The sequence below is a fragment of the Micropterus salmoides genome, unplaced genomic scaffold (genome assembly GCF_014851395.1).
Source record: "Micropterus salmoides isolate LMB-PRFRI ecotype aquatic unplaced genomic scaffold, ASM1485139v1 Ms_hic_scaffold_12, whole genome shotgun sequence".
Lineage (NCBI taxonomy): Eukaryota > Metazoa > Chordata > Actinopteri > Centrarchiformes > Centrarchidae > Micropterus > Micropterus salmoides.
In genome coordinates, this window is record NW_024040263.1 from 23725477 (window position 1) to 23745526 (window position 20050).

At 40.4% G+C, this 20050-nt stretch overlaps 1 protein-coding gene across 1 annotated transcript; it reads left to right on the forward strand.

Moving 5' to 3' along the window:
* The first annotated feature begins 3828 nt into the window (after nt 1–3828).
* LOC119899516 (meteorin-like protein) lies at nt 3829–11601 on the forward strand. Its single transcript, XM_038714105.1, has 5 exons — nt 3829–4211; nt 5462–5645; nt 5833–6058; nt 9557–9616; nt 10754–11601. The coding sequence occupies exons 1-5, from the start codon at nt 4117–4119 to the stop codon at nt 11062–11064; spliced, it is 876 nt and encodes a 291-aa protein (XP_038570033.1). The 5' UTR covers nt 3829–4116; the 3' UTR covers nt 11065–11601.
* The last annotated feature ends 8449 nt before the right edge of the window (nt 11602–20050 follow it).

Genomic DNA, 20050 nt, shown 5'->3' on the forward strand with positions numbered 1-20050 from the left:
CTTGGTAGATGATCAGAGCTAGCTCTAATGGAGAATCTATGAAAGAGACTCAGAAAGAGAGTAAACAGAGCTTTATTCTGTGTTTACAATCTGTCTCTCTGCAGACATCAGCCCTGATAACACACACACAATGAATTACCCTGACCCTGGAGCATGCTTGCCTTCACCGGCCAAATAAACCTGCACGTGTGCAGAAAGAAATGCACTTACACAGCTGCATGTTCTCTGGCAGTGCAGCTGATAAGAGAAAGAGATAAACGTCGGGTGTGTTTGGGTGAAGAGAGTGGATAGAGGTCAGACATTGAAGGCTTTTTCATTCACCTGGAACTTTACCACATTCTTTCAGCATCTCTCTCTCTTTTTTTCTGTCTCTCGATTTAAGACATTTTGTAAGATATGGCCAGAAATTTAGTTTAAAACATTCAAAAAATGAACACAACATTATCAACAGAATGCGAAGAAGCAACAGTTTCAACATTATATAAAAGACGACTCTGTATTGTGTTGCAGAGATGTCTAAAGAAGCTAGCATGCTAACCAGGTAGCCCTGGGCCATCCTATCCTGTCTGGTAATACTACTTTGTACTTAAAGTGGCGATAGCCTGATAGTAGTCTTCCCTCGTAATTTCACCTGGGAGGTGTGTTACACAAGTACTCTCACTGACAAGGACTATCACTGGTTCACATGACTGAGCTATGCTGCCCTACAAAGTCAAAGCACATTCACTGCATATTTTGTCTTGGCATCTGTTTTACCATCTAAAGTTTTTTTTACCATAGAAGTTGATAGTTTCTGAAAAATTGTCACTGAGAGAAAAACAACTTGACAACTAATGCAGAAAAGCTAATGCTATATCAAGTGAAGGCTAGATAATGAAACAGCCACAGTGTTTGCTTGTTGTGATTTGTAATTAAAAAACAAAATTTATGAACCACCATCTTGGTAATTCAGTCACTTATCTACACAAAAAGGAAACTCGGAGCAGTCCTCTGCCGAGGCTTAGTCCAGTCTTCTTTGATATTTTCAAAACTTAAAATTATAGTAGGCCTTGCCTTGTTGAAGCCTCATCATCTCAGCTGTGCATTTATTATGTGTATTAAGTACAAGTCGAAATATACGTAATTCTGGATTAATCTGGAATCACACATCCCTGATTGCTTATTTACTACATACCTGCTGCAGTTGTTTCTACAGTGATGTTGGAAGTGGCTATTTTATGATTAGTCTCAGTACACCAATCACCTGAATCCCACAGGTATACTCATGGTAATGAATTCAGTTAATTTTGCCATATTGTGACACCAGTGTTACAATTTACATATCTGCAATTTTAACAAAAGTAAAAAAATAATAATAATTTGTGTATCCTCCTCGTGAAATGGATCTGTTCCAAAACTTTGTGGGTTCTTCCTTGGCCCATGCTACACCCTTCCATGAAGAATTATGAAAATCAGACAGGTTCTTTTTCCTTAGGCAAATCAGTCAAACAAACAAACAGCACAGAAAACATAACCTCCTTAGTGGAGGTAATAAAGCAGAAGCTATCTCAAATCACAACGCCTATCCTAAAGGTAACTAGCTCAGCAAAGTAGCATCTCTGCTTTAGTCAAGGCAAGGCACTCGAGCTGTACAGCTGGCTTTCGTGAGTAAATAAAGGTTTTTCAAAAAAGAGAGAGGAGTGGGCAGTGCGAGAGTAGTGAGGAAATAAAGGTCAAGAAGAATGAAATCAGAGATAGAGGAATGTGTGTGTGGCTCCTTGAGGAAGCAGTGTGTGGACAGACGGAGCGTTCCCCCTGTCAGGCCGTTTGAGAAGAGCCAGGTGACGGCAGGGGGGCTAAGGGGAGCAGGTCAGAGGCTCTGCTGCTCTGTAAATACTTCACATGGTGAAGGAGCATGTCGGGTCAAACGGCACATTGGCAGCCCAGACTTCCTCTGCTGTGGTGACAGGATTAGACCCGGGTCAGACGCCCTCTGCAGCCTCCAGCTCTCTGACTTCAGTTGTGTTTATGGAAAAATTGCATATTTTTTCATATCCAGGGACGGAGGTGAAATGTGTTGGTGGTACAGATGTGTTGCGCTTTGAGCAGAGAGACAGAGAGGAAGAAGTGTAGAAAATCACCCTACCTGACAGGTCTTCAGTAGGGGCATTGTCAGCACCCTGAGGTTGGGCTAATTAAAGTAATCCTACAGTCCAAATCCATTTTTTGAGCACTCATAGGGCCTTGATGTCATAGGTTTTGTTTGGTAGCAGAATAATGTACCCTGGGTGCATTATGTCAGTTAAGTGTTTATAGATTTCGACGACCCCCCTTTATTTTTATTTTGTTGGTTGGCATCCTTTGCAGCCCACCTCCAGGAGTTAGGCGGTCATATTGTCCAATTTCTCAACCTGGTAACCCAAATGTTGTCCTCATCAATGACCAATAGCTGATCTGTAAAGCATTAGCAAATTATGTATAATTCCATGAATAAAACCATTAGTGACAACCCCTTATAAAAGGCGGCTTATAAGAATGTGTGTGTGTGTGTGTGTGCGTGCGCGCGCGCGCGCGTTCTGCTAAGTGTAGTTGTTGAAGTAATTTTTGTTTGTAGCACAACATCATCAATAACATCAAAAAAAGTGCTAGTGAAAAATGTGTAGGCTATCATTTGACTTCTATTATAAAATGTAATTTAAGTTAAATTATGTGAATGTCTCCATTTATTGGTCGGCTGTGCCAACATGGAGGAAACTCCACCTAATGGATAGCAGGGGGGGGGGGGGGGGCGTGTGTGGGTGTTTGTGTGGGAGGGGAGGGGGAGTGGGGGGTGTAACGGAGTCTGTGTTTCGGTATTTCTCGAAATGCGTAACATAGCTCTGACTGTGTGGGGGAATGTGACGACTCGGTTAACATGCTTGCTGTTCCGACTGTTTTCTCACGGGAAAACCGCCCCAGAACCAAACAGGCGTTTAGAGCACATGTGTGACTCTGTGTTATGTCAGGGCCTTTCTTTTTCCAAGGAGGTCGTCTATTCAGATATGAAATGCTACATTAATATTAGTTACACCAATAAAATAGGATACAAAAGATAAATTCACACTGAGGAGTAGGCTTATGTCAGGTGACGTTGCAACTGAATAGCCTAATCATAAAATAGGCTGCCTTTACAGTGTGTAAAGAGTCTGGCACTTCCTGCAGAAGTGTTGACGAGAGTTTGAGGGAGTTAGAAGTCAGAGGATGCTGCTGTTCCAAACCTGCGTGCTGCTCTCATTTTCACTGCGATAATATGATCCATGTGTTTATAAAGCCAGCCCGCACACAACTCACTCACACAGGCTTGTACTGCTTGTCTCTGGCATTGTAAGCGGACTTAACATAGGCTGCGAGCTGATAGGCTGAATAGAATAGAAATTATGTAAGAAAGCTTGGCAAATTGATCTTTAAAACGTGGCTAAGTCATAGGCCTACACAAATGTTTTTAATGCCGGTTATTTCGCTACTAACGGTCTTTTTACAGGCGTTTACAGATTTGAATTTTATTTGTGCTCATTATAAAGTTGCTGCTGGCCATTTGTGGGCCAAGTTTCTTATTATGTCTTATTATTTAGCCTATGTTTATTTTTGTATCTCTATTTTTTTTTATTGTTGCGACACGTTCCAAAACAGAAACAGTGTCTCGAACTGTGGTGAGTAGGTCTCATCTAAACTGTGTAAAAGGTTGATGGTATTTTTGATGCTGAGAGAGAGAGCTCTAGGGCTTTTTCTACACACATCTTTCAGAGGACCGCGTGGGGAGTGGTTTGGAGCGAGCGCTCGTGTGTCACTCAAGCTGTTGGCACGCGCCCCCGGTGACGTGAAGCGGAGCGCTCGCAGCAACAGTTTTTTAAACAGCCTGTTGTCCTGCAGGCAGCGCGCGCGCACACACACACAGCGCCCCTTTCACAAACCCCTTGACAAAATGTTTTTCTGCCTCAGACGCAACCTTTGCCTCGACTGAACCCGCCATGTAGCCTTCGCGCGCGCTGATCGGAGCTCTGGGGGATATTTCACTGGATCTTGCGGTGCGGGAGCGGGAGCAGCAGAGCTCGCGGTTTCCTGGTCTGGTGTGCGGTATACGGTGACCGTCGGGCCACCATGCTCTGGCCGTGGGCTGCACACTGGATCACAGCTGTGCTCCTGTGCGGGGCGGTGGCACAGTACTCCAGCGACCAGTGTAGCTGGCGAGGAAGGTGAGGATGAAGCTGGTCATCTCACTTTAGGATGTTTATGTAGGCTACATGTTTTTATCTCACACTTAAAACCACTGGCAATGTGAACGTCTGCTATCCGTGCCAATAAAGACTTATAGAACTGACTTGAATATCATATCAACCAATCGATTGTAGCTGTGATTGTTGTTATATTTTTGTTATTATAGGTGACAAAGAAAAATCACTTTATTCAGGAATGTTATTTGCATGTTAGTCATTATTTTCTGAAATTAGTCCATAAGGAAAACCCTTTTTTTGTAAAGTGATCTTGCACTTTCATGTACTTTGAACTTTAATCTATGGATATTAAATTGTGGGGGAGTCATGAGAGGAACCTAAGTCATGTGTGAGAGGGAGGTCCTGTCTTTGAACTGGTTCTGTTGTGCATTACAGGGGACTTCAACGGGCTCAAAGGAGTAGGCTAAATAGAAGCACGATGTTTAATTAAGATTTAATGTAATCCTCAGGAAGGGCACCTGGAGGTCAGAGTGAAATAAGTGACTTTCATATTCTGGTGCAGATTGGAAACTAGTTAAGGATGTTTTTGGCCGCTTTTAGCCATTGCTTGTGGTTTCTACTTAGAAATGCAGTGATGTCAGATCTCAGTAATTCATATGAACATCTGTAATGAAATCTTGATTACTCAATCACTCTTCCTACTTGACACAAGGACTGAAACCAGTGAAAAGTGATGTTTTTTAATTTGAGTTTGTGTGGCTATTTTGACAAAGTTCTCCTTATCTTAAAATATGCTCCCTTTTAGAGTTTGGGAATGTAGGCCTACTTATGATCAGAGGAATGTCTCTGCTTCAGTTCCTATCTTAAGTAAATACAGCTATATGACCCCTTTGATCACTCCTCCAAGTCCCCAAGTCATAAAAAATGAAAGCCCTTGAGCCACTCTGTGTTGTAAAGTTTACCGGCCTTAAACTTCTAAGGACTTAATAGCCCAATCAGTTCCTGGTGTTGAGGTAGCTTATGCACATCAGAGACAAGCGACCACTTCCATCCAAAGTGGCAGATATGTTGGCAGACAGCTGCACCAGATTTGCGCTAAATGAATGTTGCAGTATCACTAAATCCCTTCCTTATGTTCCTTTAACTCTTACTATATGCACTATAGCCCCAGATCCAAGTTTCCTTATTGTCTATTGCTGGTAATTTGGATGATTTCATGCTCGTGATTATTCTTCACTATGTAAAAAGAAAATATGTCTTCTCATCTGCAGTGGTTTGAGCCACGAGTCTCATCGCAGAGATGTGGAGCAAGTCTACCTACGCTGCTCTCAGGGGTCTCTGGAGTGGCTCTACCCCACAGGGGCCATCATTGTCAATCTGCGGCCAAACACAGAGCCCTCGTCAGGGCTCATGGCAGGTCTCCATGTGTGCATCAAACCCCAAACCTACTCCCTGGTAAAGCCTAGATTACACCAATATTAAAGAATTGACAGTAGCCACGATAAATCTAGAGTTTGGATTAGTCACAATAAATGCTAGAATTGTATTCATTTGTAGGCTTAACAATCAAAATATTACCACTACAGTATGATGTACTGGATATATGGGGATTTTATGTGTCCTCCTGGCCCTCCATGTTTAGGGTTCTCATGTGTACCTGGAGCGTGCAGGGGATCTGACGCTGCTGCTGGCAGAGAAGGACCACGTTCAGGGCTCAGTGCACTGTTTCAGCCTGGCAGAGGGAGCTCTCTTTGTGGAGGCCGTCCCTCAGACAGACATCAGCCGGAGGATCACAGCTTTCCAATATGAGCTGGTGCCCAGTCAGGGGCCCGGGGCCCAAATGTACCCATACCTGCACACTGGTTTAGGTAAGAGAGCGCATGTATGTGATTCTTCAGTATATATGTTTTCTTACATGTAGGTTACAGTCTTATTTTTATTAGATTGTGGTATGTAGTTGGCATCAATAAGCGTTGAGACTTGAAAAAAAGTAATTTTCTGCTGAGTTCTTTTATTTATTTTATGTGTGAGCAATGATCATGCTAGTTCCTTAAAGTTCAAATCACAGTATTCAGTTTCAATGGTCCCTTCCAAGCTTGTAATTCCTCATCTGTTGATGAAAAGTTATGTCTAGAAGGTAAATATAAAATCATGTTTGCAACTTCATTATCACCAAAAGAACAAAAAACATTGGAGAAAAGGGTAAATATTTATGGCAATAGATGACCTGTCTCCAGTAAGTTTTAGTTCTCTGAAGTTTTTTTTTCAAATGATCTGTTAAACTTCAGTGACATAAAGTGAAAGTGACAATAGGCCACGTTACTGTTTCACCCGTTTCTTCATCTTACCTACACGCCGCGCCTCTCTGACGCCCTCTCCTCTCCCCTTCCTCTCCTCCCCGCTCCCTTGTCTCAGCCAGACTTATGAAAACAAGCAGGCCAATCAAAAGGTCACGTCAAAAGGTCAAGCACAAGGGTCAGCCAATCCTCTCTCAACTGTCAATCAAGAACAGATCCCCCGCCCCCCCAAAGCAGGGATTTTTGGGTAGCCCACCCATATGAGTAAAGTGGTCTAGTGGATGGGAGGGACTGTGGATAAGGAAAAAGGCTGGACTGCTCTCTTAATGAGAAGAAAGCCTGTCCGAGCCCGTCTGTCTGTGTGTCTGGGCGTTTTATAGCTGTTTTTATAGCTGACAGGGTTAAGGGGTAATTCTGTGATTACGTCGCCTCCCTCACCTGCTGTTCTCATTCACATACTGTTTTGATGTCTCTTTGGTGTCATAAACTCTCACCAGTACAGAGAAAAAGAGAGAACAGGGATCAGACTATCACAGGATGATGCAAAAGCTAATGAGTCATGAAAATATGAACTTCTTATGTTCAAGTATCTGTCTAAAGTGCTGGAGAAAGTTGTTTGAGAACAACTACTACATTACGTAGAGACAAACAATTATTTGCACCCTCTACAGTCAGACATAATCATTCCATAGAGTCAGCTACCTGTTTATTGATAGAAAACATAAAACAGTCACTTGACAAAGGTAATGTGGTAGGCACAGTGTTCCTGGACTTGAAAAAGGCATTTGATATAACCACAACATTTTAATTACAAAACTCTCAATGTTAAACTTGTCAAAATGGTCATTATCTTGGTTTGACTCATATTTAAAGAGTCGGGAACAGTGTGTTGTAATTAATAACATCAAGTCAAAGCAAAATCGGAACAGGAATGAACGATTTTGGAAAATAATCTAATTGCGATTTTTTTTAGCCATATTGCGATTTAATATGCAATTAATTTTTAATCTCTTTACCTTCTGTATTATTCAAAATGGACAAGCAGTAAATCAGTGTATAGTATGACCAACACAATATTAGCTAGATTAAACATAAACTGTTCTTTCTTGCCAGGCCTGTGTTATGATGAAATTAGATGATGCATGAATTGCATGAATGATTATTATGAGCTATGGTGGAGAAGAAATATCAAATTTTAATAATATGAGAAAGATAATTTAAGAGTCAAGTCATGGCATTAAATTTATATAATATAATACCATCAGGTATACCTAGAGATCATAAGAACAACTAAGTTCACCACAGTGTATTATACAGTAAGCACTCAATACAAACACAGTTCAACCACCAATTAATGAGTCCTTATCTCAGTTCAAATCTCCTAGGAGTCCTTCTATATCCCAGTAAGCAAACAAAAAATACTCAGTTTGAGGTTCAATTAAAAAGTTGGCCAACGGAAATAAAACCAAGTGACGCTTCTCGTGTTTAATAGACAAGCTTAGTAATTACACCGGAGTTCCCCATCTCCACAACCTCCCATGCTGGTGAGTGGCGCACTGGCTGTAACTCGGGTCAGATTGGTCCTCTTTCAGACTTGTGAGTTTGGTTTGAAAAGCCGTTTCACAGATATTTCCTGAGCTGACTGGTGGCTGTGTGTGACGCTGGCGCCGATCGCCACAATGCGCTTACCTTAGGCTACACGTGTCTTTCTGTTCTGCATTTTTCCTGTCCGTCAAAGTGGCAAATAGCCCGATGATTTCACCCACCACCACAACCACCAAGTTACCCGCGGGTGGCGGGTGCTACTTTCATTCCCTGTGTGACACTAAAGTTTCTGTGGTCAGCTTCTGTCAAGCTTAAGGCCATTGTACAACAAGTCACACAGTAATCACAGCCTTTGCGGATAGAAAATATTGCAAATGTAATTAATCAATTCAGCCCTAGTCCCATCATTTTTAGCTTGTATATCAACGATCTGCCAGATGCATGTCCTGATATAGGTCTTCAGATGTATGCTGACGATACAGTCTTCGATGTATCTGGCAAAACCTGTGATTATGTTGCAGATAAGCTAACCAAAAACTTAGAAAAAGTGTCAGCTTGGCTTGACGCCTCCTGTTTGACACTAAACACCAAGAAAACAAAGTCTGTCTGTTTTTCTATTAAAAAGATTTGCAAAACAATTAAGGCTAACCTTACCTGTTTTAAGATGATAAGAAAATGCTTGACATTTGATTGCGCATTGATGTTTTTAAATTCAATGAAACTTTCTCATCTGTCATCTTATGGTTTAACTACCTGGTCCCAGGCCAATCAGTCTGTGATTAAATCTATAGAGTGTCTTTAAAATCAGTCCTTGGAAACTCTGGACAAAAAGCAAGTTAGGTACCATCACTGTCGCATTTTAAGTAAATACAAGATTTTAAGTTTCGCAAACTTTATTGATTTTCATTATGTAAAGCTTGTATTTAAATGTTGAAATGGCCTTGCTCCTCAGCCTCTTAGTAAGTACATTAAGAGACTACAGAGTAGCAGCAGATCCACCAGAGCAGCTTCAAGTGGCGATTGTAAAGTTTAATTTTGCAAAACTTCTTTTGCTTAGAAGGCCTTTTCTGTGAAAAGAGAAAAGTCTTGGAACATGCTACCTAAACACTTGCAACTGCTGCAAACTTCACCACTTTTAAAAGAGAGGCCAAGTTCTGTTTAGTTCAATAACAAACGTGTACTCACATCTAGTCTGCTGTAGTTAGCATTACATGTTTTTCATTGCATTTTGATTTACTCATTTTACCCCATTTTATCTTGTGTTATACTGTAATGTATTGTATTTTCTTTTTTTCTTTCATCACGGTAAACTGTTTTAATATGTTATTTCTTTAAAAGGCCTTCTAGGGACAGGTGTTGCAAATTAGCAACTGCTAAAAACACTATGCTACACACATTCGATTGCTGTTTTCAGTTTATCTATGTTAGATGTATCGGTCCCTAATAAAAATAAACCATAAATTAGTATTTAATAAGTTTTATAAGTATTTAATGTTGTCTTTTTTCATGTTTGTTCCATTTTAGCCACCTGTAAACCCTGTTCAGATGAAGAGGTCCTTATGGCTGTGTGTACCAGTGACTTTGGTAAATACATACACACAAACACACATTTACACATCAAAGTCATATTTTGACATTTTGGGAGATACTTCTTGTCAAAAGTTAGATGAGATACATACAGACTCACACATGTGTGTATGGTAAATATGAAGCTACAACCAGCAACTCTAAAGCCCATACAAATACCATAGAAACATGCCCACAGATTTAAGTTGGACAGTAGTGTGTATACGAGCGACAACAGGGGGTATTGATGAGTTGGGAATGAGAATGTGTTGCAAATAAAGACAGAAGTGGTATAAACAATATATTGCTATGGCTTTCACTCTGTTCATGAATGGAGCAGCCATCTTGGATTTTGAGGTCGGGTTAGTGAGGTTCTCCCGATGTTCCGAGTCAGAAATCAAGGGGGCGTTCCAGTTGAAATTCCTGACTGGGAACTTGGAAATTCCATCTTCCCAGTACAGCTGGAACACACCATATTTCTTGGCAGGGATGAGTTGCCAGACAACCAGCTGACACTTCAGGAAGTTAATGTTTTCAGTCTTTAAGCTAAGCTAAGCTAAGTGGCAGCTGGATCCAGCTACATATTAACCAAAAAGACAAGAGGGTGGTACCTGCCCCTCTAACTCCTCACAAGAAAGCAAATAAGCATGTTTACCGAAAAGTAAAAATGTTCCTTAAAAGCTAAACTATGTCACTTTGCTATGTGACTGAACAGTGGCCATTGGTGCCACAAGTGGCTAAAACAGGATAATGTCACATTGAATTTCCCGATATCTCCCAAGATTCTCTTGAGTCCGTTTCTTTAAAAACAAAATCATTATGTGATCCGTATGAGTAAACGTAAGTAGAGTCAGCGAACTGAGTCAGTTACACAACAGGATCTGTCTTACTTTTGCCAACATTAGCCACATTTAGCTACTGATCAGACCAGACCAAGTAAGGCTGTAGCAGCATAACCATGAGTGTACAGAACTGAATAAGGATATGTTTTATTTTTTATCTCTATTCAACTTTTGATATGTAAGAGGAGGGGTGTGATATGTCTGTTTACAACAGCTACACAGTCTCGCTCTAATTTACACATTTTTATTTTAGCTATCCTTGATTTATTAATTTAATCTCCTTCTCTTCATTTCTCCTGTCCCGTCTCTGTAGCTGGTAGGGGTGTCTTTCGAGGTGTGGCATCAGGTACTGACGACCACTCCCCTGTTATGGTGACTCTGAGTCGGCTGTTCCACCAGAAGAGCAGACTGTTTGCTTGGAGTGGAGCCAGAGGGCGGCGTTGGAGTGGACTTATCAATGTTCCTACACAGTGTGGTGTGCACCCTGGAGGGGATGAGTACCTTTTGACTGGCTCTGTCCATTTTGGTGAAGCCTGGCTTGGCTGCGCACCTCGCTACAAGGACTTTCTTAAGCTGTACATCACAGCACAGAAAGCGGGAACAAACCCCTGTCAGATAGACTGAGAGATTATCTTCGTGGTTCTGGGTAAAACAGGGTGGAGTGCTTCTCAAAAAAGTCAGTGAGAGAGACGCAAAGAGGAACAGAGAGATAAGCAGAGTTATGGACCCTTGGCCATCATTAAAGGCTTTGCAACTTATTGTTGCCTTGCAGCAGAAAAGACTTGCAGCAAAAAAAGAAGTTTGAACATTTTAGTATCCAATGTGCTGCCTAAACTAAATTGTCGCCGTTTGACTGTACATGTGTACCATCTGTGTAAATGTGTTTGTGCATGATTGAGACAGCGAATGAAAGGAGGATGAGCTTAAATTAATTTTGTGCCTTACTGGTTAAAGTTTTAATATCTCATGACGATACCGCTTGTGTGATCATTCTTGAAATGAAAGTTTGCTTTGTAAAAAGCTTTCTGTAAAATTTAGGAGTCTTCTGTGAGAAGTGTACAGTATGCAGCTCTGTGAGTCTTTATGTTCTAAGTGTGTGTGTGTTTTGCTAATGAGTTCAAAAGGTCTATATATTTACAGAAAATAAAAATGCATCCTTCAGCTTGTCCTTCTGTTTAAAAATTATGAAATTTTGAAATATCCTCTCTTTGTGGGTGTGGATTGTATGTCCTGATATAGGAACCCTGCATTATATTTGATTAATAAACCTTTCCCTATGTGTCACATGAGGCTCTGTGGGGTAGAGGTGCAGATAATTCAAAACCAATGGCAAGTGAATAATAGTTAATAGTGAAGTTAATAGTCCAGGACCAAAAGTTACTCTGTTGACCCACATGGATACAAACAAAGAGACATTGTCAACATAACTCCCCAAAAGAAAAAAGAAAAACATTGTGAGTGTTCAGTGACCATTAGCTGGCATGAGAGCAGCAGTGCGTCAGCGCTGGCGTAGCTGCCCCTGTGGAGCTTTGACGAGCCACTGTTCTGGTTGGCATCCTCTGTGTGTGTGTGTGTGTGTGTGTGTGTGTGTGTGTGTGTGTGTGTGTGTGTGTGTGTGTTCATGCATTCACAGCTGAGAGAGAGAGAGAGAAAAGCAAGAGAAGCAATTATTATTTCCAGCATAGCCAACCAGGTCCAATTCAATAACTAATGTGCTGATGTTTTTTACCCCATGAGTTTCATGAAAGCAGACTCCTGTGGTCTGAAATATCTAACAAGCTCAAACTATGAGCCCAAATGACCAGCATCAGACCAACGACCCTTTTTTTCACATTCTTCACAGAGGCTGCAGATACTGCAATTTCAGTGTCACATTTTAATTGTATGTCACAAGTCAGCTGGTAGCCGATTAGCTGTGTGAGGAGCCACTGGCGGATGTTAATCAGCTAATGCAAATGCAACGCTGGTGCTCAACCTGAGCTAAGGCAGTGTTTCGTACATTTATTTAAGGACAGAAGGTGTTGTCATCTCAGTACTGCAGAGAGCGTGCTCCGTTAAACAGACAGCCTTTAGAGCGTAGCTGAAGTTACAGGAAATACATAGTAAATCTTTTGTAGGAGTTCAGTAATGTAGCCCAAGAGCAGCAGAAAGTGGTCTGTCAAATGGGCAGAGAACTGAAAGAAAAGGCGGATGTGTGAATGACCTTAGAGGGGTGAATGTGCACCTCTCCCTGTGCCTGCTGTTGTGGGTGTGTGATGCTTTCCCTCTTTCCTCAGGAAGAACAAAAATGGATGGAATGTCCCCTCCCACACAAATACACACACACACACACACACACACACACACACCTCCATCTGCAGAGACAAACCATGTGTGCTGTACGACAGAATGTAATTCTTTATATATATATCTGACAAGCTAAATTTTCAGCACGCAGATGAGTTTTATTTTGCTTCTGTCCAGTTTGAATGAAGTGTGTTTTACAATGATCTGCAAGGTAAAATTTCTGTTTTCTTAATGGAGGCTGGTGGGCCATAGAACACATTTGGTTTCACATTTATGCAGTAGGAGGAAGTGGTCTTTATATACAGTCTATGTTTCAGACTGAAAGAGCTGAAAGTGAAGTGAGCTTTAGAGGTAGCAAGATTGCATACAAACACCTACACACACAGTTGGTGCCTATGTTGCTTGCTAGCTAGCTAGCTTACAGCTAAGACACTGGTTGTTTGAATAAATGGTCTGCGGTTAAATTTCTGTAAATGACGTGAGGTGAAAATTTGCTTCACTTTATATCTGAACACACCTTTCCCTAGTATGGATCAAGATCCAAAACCACTTAATCTTATATTTCCCATATTGCAACTAATTTGCATGTTTTGTTAGACCCATCCTTGCCTGGTCAACACCCAACATCTTTCAACCTCCATGCCCCCAGTTTTTAACACAGACTTTATGTTAAAACAATTTGTAGCCGTAGATGTAGAAGTCAGATTGTTGAGGTAAAATGTTTATGCAAATAAAGTTTACAAATTCACATGAAGAAGTGATAAAGAGAAGTCAGGAGAGTAAGATGTAGAAGGAGACATTAACACATAGCTTGAAGGTTTGAGATATACCCTAAAGACTTGAGATGGTCTCCTATATATAGCAGTCACTCCCTCATACACACTGTGGGCTATATGTGGGTGTGTGTTTGTCTTGGGTTGTAGTTTGAGAAGACCACAACACACGCGTCCTGCACACTGCCGACATGCAAACAGGCCACACTGCAGAAATCCAACCCTTCATAGCAACACCCAAAACCCCTTGGAAACACAACCTGGCCGCAGCCCAGCTCAACTTGGCGTCCTCACTAATTTGGGACACACTTACCCCTCTGCACAGGGGTCTTAATGTGTGAGATATGGAAACAGTTTGTTCTGCAGTATGCGAGAGGCACAGCTGAGCGGTCAGCTGGAGTGGAGGGAATGGCTGAGCTCAGGGAAAATACACTTGCATGCTTTCACCCACATATACCACCACTGGCATTTTATAATGCACCAACCAGGGTTGGGTCAATAGTTTTAAATGGTGGCACAATATTTTAGGGTGTAAGTATGTGTGGTTTCTACTGGAGGTCGAGAGTAAAAAGAGACTACACACTTACAGACAGCCTGTGTTTCTAAATTGAGGGATTGAGAGACGTGGGTATTCAGCAAGTAGAAAAGGTGTATGAAAACTGGTATTGGTTGCATTGTGGGAAATGTAGGACCTAGCATTGAGCTTGACTCATACTAGGAACTAAATATGAAAATATATCTGCCTGTTCTGCTTAAATTTTTACCCTTCTTTTGGAAAAATGTGTCTCTTGACAGTCGGCTAAATTTATGGAAGTGCAATGCTAAATCGCTAGCCTTGTACCAGACGAATCTGCCGAGCTCATATTCTATTTGCAATGGCAGATGTGTCCGGTTCTCTGATTTTGTAGATGCAGGAAAAATGGGCAAGCACTTTTTGTGCAACTTTGACAATGGCCAAATTGTGATGGCTAGGAGACTGGTTCAGAGCATCTCCAAAACAGTCTGCAGTGGTCAGTACCTATCAAAAGTGGTCCAAGGAAGGAAAAGTGGTGAACCTGTGACAGGGTCATGGACGGCCAAGACTCAGTGATGCATGTGGGGAGCAAAGGCTGGCACGTGTGGCATCAGAATACAGTTGAGTCCATGCATCAACGGGTCAGGGCTGTTTTGGCGGAAAAGGGAGACCTACTGTATATTATGACTAGCGAGTGGTCATAATGGTATGGCTGATGGGTGAAATTGCTATTCTGTGACAGGCAACTGTATGCAAATATAGTAATAATCATAAAGAAATGAACAAATTGTGATTATTATTACAACCATCTCTAGTTGCCTATTATATTACTGTGTAGCCTACTGCAATTCTATGTGTGGTTTGTTCAAGTGGAGTTGCCGTAACCCAGCAGAACCTGTTGCACAACTTCCTTGGTTAGGTGAAACTCTGTACTGTCCCTTTTCAGATGTATTAAAAAGTGGAAAACTAGAATGTAATATGAGCCAATATGAATATTTAGGGTATCACTGGTGATTGTGGTAATTCTTGTAGTGTTTATTAAAATTTATATTGTATTAATAATCTTGCAGTGTTATGCTAAATTATACATATATTCATACATTAGTAATACATAATACGTTCCTTGCATTAGCATTTAACTTCAGCCAGGAGGTAATAATGATTACATGTTGTTAATACTAAGTATGTTTTGTTTTTCATGTAGGCTACTTTTACTTTTTGAGTACCTTTTGAAAAGTTGTTACACAACTTGGAATACTCACAGTAGACTGAAGTTATACTATTAGAAGAAAAAAATCCATCCATTTACACTAATTTAATTTAAAGAAATCAAGATGATCACCAGATGTCTATGAAGATTCTCAGTCATCCAGGTCATAGTTATCCAACGAGGGTTAAAATGAAGGGCAACTGGACTTGGTTGAAGATACAGTATCTTCAACCAAGTCCAGTTGCCCTTCATTTTAACCCTCGTTGGATAAGATGATCACCATTCTCCCTTGTGTATCGCAATTCAGACATATTCATGTGTGTTGGATCTCTTTTATTTTGAAAGTGACATGTCAGTATTAGGACAACACACCCTAGCAGAAGTTCCACATAGAGATGCAAGTTCCACATAGAGATGCCAAATAATAGTAATGGTAGTGTTAATAATACAAATATCAATTAAATAATAATAATTATTGTAGCAGCAGCTGTCAAGCAGGATCATGGAGACATTAGGTGGCGTGCAACCAAAGATCCAGATTCTACTGCTCCGAATCCACAAACACCTGCAGAGAGTGACAGAAGAAGAGGAGAGAAACAAGAAAGCACAAAACTATGGGAGAGGGAAGAAACTGAGATACATGCAGTAATGGGATAACCTTTTGCCTTTGGCTCCCTAACCCTAACCCACCCCACAGGTCCTTCTCTTTCTCTGACAGCAACCACCCCTTACTTTGCCATCCAGTCCACCACGGATTGGTGGCTACTGAGCATTGGTCAGTGTTGCTGTTTATAAAGTTGTTTTCTGCCTTATTCAACACAGGCGCTTGTGTTATATATATATACAGGTATGTGTACTTGATGTCTTTTATATGTTGGAAACTGTTCTTTATGTTCTTTTATGCTTAGGACAACTGCACCAACTCCAGCACCCAAACAGATTTAAAATGGCTCTCTTCAATGTGAGATCACTGTCAAGTAAGACTTTTATCTTAAATGATTTTATCTTGTCTGCAAATCTAGATTTTATGTTTTTAACTGAATCATGGTTGCAAATGAATGACTATAGCCAGCTAGCTGAACTGTGTCCGCCTCAATATGATTGTTTTAGTCAACCGAGGGTCAGTGGTCGTGGAGGTGGGCTAGTGAGCGTGTATAGGAAATAAATGTCATCAAGTACGCTGTGATGAATTTAACTCCTTTGAAGTTCTCACTCTTAAACTTGGAGGGCTGCAATCATATTTGTTTGTTTGTTATAATTTATTGCCCCCCAAAACCGCCTGGAGGATTTTTATCTACTCTGGTTTTAAATTATGACAGAATTGTTCTTTGTGGCGATTTTAATATTCAAGTTGATGACCCCACCAATGTTAATGCTACTGACTTTTTAAATATGGCCACTTCTTTTAACTTCAAACAACATGTCAAAGGGCAAACACATAACCGTGGTCATACATTGGACTTGGTTATTACCCTGGGTGTCAGCATTTCCTCTGTGGACATGACCATATCTGACCCCAGATGTATTGTTTTTAGCTGCGATTCGCCTGTTACTCATGCCGCCTTACCAAGCTCCGTGTGTTCTCGCATCTTTAATGAACAAAGTGTTTCAAAGTTTTGCACATTCTTTCAGAGCCAAAGCCAACACCTGTCTGATTCCAACACCAACAATCTGGTCGATCACTTCAATCATATCTGCTTGTCATCACTAAATATTACTGCTCCTCTAAAGGTTAGGCCTACGTCTAAAGCTAGTAAGCAACCCTGGATAAATGACAGCATTCGCAGCCTAAAAAGGGAATGCAGGAAAGCAGAGCGCAGATGGAAAAAATCCAGTCCATTACCTCAGTCTGAAGGATTTATTAATTAACTACAATAACACGGTTAAGGATGCGAGAACACACTATTTTTCTGAACTCATTACTACACATAAACACAATCCCAGGTTTCTGTTTAAGACTGTGGATCAGCTGGTAAACCCAACCCCTCCTTGTGCCTCAGCTGGAAGTAATGATGACTGTGAATTGTTTTTATCTTATTTTACCAATAAGGTGGTGTCAATCAGAGCCTCTATTACTCCCGCAGCCTCTTACTCAGAGGTCCCTAACCAGCAACAAGAGAGTTTTAACCAGTTTTATCCCATCGACTTGTCTGAGGGCCCCATTTGATCTCTGTTTTTAACAGCTCCCTATCTACTGGTTGTGTCCCTGATTATTTTAAAACGGCTTGCATGAACCCACTTTTAAAGAAACCTGGTTTAGATCCCTCCCTCCATCATAATTTTAGGCCAATTTCAAAACTGCCTTTTATTGCAAAGATTCTAGAAAGAATTGTGTCCAAATAGCTGCTCACTGTACTGGAAAATAATAAATTATTTGAAAAGTTTCAATCTGGTTTCAGGAAGTAATACAGCAATGAGACTGCCCTGCTTAAAGTCACCAATGACCTTTTAATGTCTGCTGATGATGGCATGTGCTCAGTCCTGGTACTCCTGGACCTTAGCGCTGCTTTTGACACCATTGATCACAAAATCATGTTAGACAGACTGAGGCACTGGGTATCTCTGGTATTGCCCTAGTATGGTTTTCATCCTACCTGTCAAATAGGAAGTTTTGCGTGTCTGTAAATAACTATGTCTCTTCATTCTGTCCAGTTAAATATGGTGTGCCTCAGGGGTCGGTCTTAGGACCCATTTTGTTTTCCTTGTATCTGCTTCCCCTTGGACATATTATCCATAAACATGGTATTTCTTTTCATATTTATGCTGATGACACACAAATTCGATCTATGTTAACTTTTAAGGACACCAAGACCATTTTACACGCCTTCATCTCATCACACCTGGATTATTGCAACAGCCTTTTTACCTGTTTAACCCAAAAATCTACTGATCAACTTCAGACTGTCCAGAACTCAGCTGCCAGGCTTTTAACCAGAACAAAGAAATATGACCACATTACTCCTATTTTAGCTTCATTACACTGGCTCCCAGTATGTTTTAGAATTGACTTTAAAATTTTATTGATCACTTTTAAAGCTCTTCATGGCCTCTCACCTTGTTATATTTCTGACCTTTTAGTCCCATACACATCAGCACGTACCTTGAGATCCTTGGGCAGAGGTCTGTTGTCTGTTCCAGAGTCTCGACTGAAAACTAAAAGGGACAGAGCGTTTGCTGTCAGGGCCCCGAGGCTCTGGAACAGCCTGCCCGAGGAAATCAGGTCGGCTGAGTCAGTGAACTCTTTTAAGTCCCTTCTTAAAACATACTTTTATAGGAGAGCCTTTCCCTATCTTATTTGACTTTATTATTTCCCTTTTATTTTATTCTATTTTACTTATTTTATATTTATCTTAAACGTGTATTTTAGTCTTTTCAATGTTTTCTTGCTTTTGTCTTGTATTGTTTTTGTATTATTGTCTTTTGGGTATTATTGTCTTTACACTTGTTAAAGCACTTTGTAACTTGTTTTTGTAAAGTGCTCTACAAATAAAGATTATTAATATTATTATTATTATTATGCTGCGTCTTGGCTAGGTCTCTCTTGCAAAAAAGATTTTAATCTCAATGAGACTCACCTGATTAAATAAAGTTTAGATTAAAAAAATAATAAATCAAATAATTTTATCTGCAATAGTATAGATACTAAACAAAATATAGTCTTGGTCAAAAAAATTACTTTCTTAGCTCAAAATAATTTTTTTCTCTATAAATTCTGACTGTGTCTGTTTCCAGACTTGATAACCACCATGCCTGATCGGAGAGGAAATAGGTAAATACTGAAATGATCGTCTAATTCCTATCTTATCTCTAATTGGTGGAATGTTACATGTTACAACCACACCCGGTCTCCCCTACTACAGGATCTTCACCGACAGAGATTAGCAGGCTGGTGAGAATGGGAACATGTGAGCCGCCCCCTGGGTAATGCAGTTTATTTAGGGCCGTATGAATGGCCCAGAGAACCTGATATGGAGAGGACAGGAGGGAGTATACAGATTGCCCAAGAAAAAGAGTGAAATGTGGTGCCGACCCACTTTAAGCACTGGATAACTGAACTAACAATGAAAGTGTATGGTGTGCTTCCTGATAATATTGCCTAAAGGAAGCATAAATAAGGTAAATAGGATTGGTCCAAGCACAGAACCTTGTGGAACTCTGTGACTAACTTTGGGGTCTCATAGAGGATTATCGTTAACATATACAAACTGAAATCGATCTGATAAATTCGACTTAAACAAGGGTAAAACTTCAAGCAAAACTTTAAGCAGCGTAGTTGTGATGGTGTGTAAGTGACAGGTTGATGCCTTAGGTGAAAAAATCATTGAAGTTGGTTCAAGTGAAGATTGATAGGAGAAAAGCAGTCTAAATATACAGTATATCAGGTCTTAGAGCTGTTTCTAAGATTTCAGTTTGAAAACAAATCGGTACCGGCTGACATCATTTGGTGGTATGAGTATAAAAATATGGGTATAAACTTAATTTACTGTCCAGTTGCATTAATGTACAATGTACCTTGTATATTAAGGTATATGGTTGGAAAGAGTGCCCCTTTGTGGTGACAATGTGAACACTTGATGATTAAACTTCTGTAGCAAATCTACCAACTATATACTAAAATGAACAGTTTGAACTTTCACTTACATTACAAATCACATATTTTCCTCTTTTACAGATTTAGAGCAAAGTATTATATTATTATCATAATGTGTATAGGCTGTTTTAGCACAGTAGGCCTATGTCATACAATAACTCTAAATTAGCAATGCTGCACTGTATGTTATGTGTGTTCTGTACGTATTAAAAAAAAAAAATTTGTTCCCCAGTATT

What these genes read in the sequence shown, in the direction of transcription:
- LOC119899516 (XM_038714105.1), top strand. Translation starts at nt 4,117, where the DNA reads ATGCTCTGGCCGTGGGCTGCACACTGGATCACAGCTGTGCTCCTGTGC. An exon ending in AACCCCAAACCTACTCCCTG is followed by an intron (nt 5,646 to 5,832) that starts GTAAAGCCTAGA and finishes CTCCATGTTTAG; the next exon opens with GGTTCTCATGTGTACCTGGA. An exon ending in ATACCTGCACACTGGTTTAG is followed by an intron (nt 6,059 to 9,556) that starts GTAAGAGAGCGC and finishes GTTCCATTTTAG; the next exon opens with CCACCTGTAAACCCTGTTCA.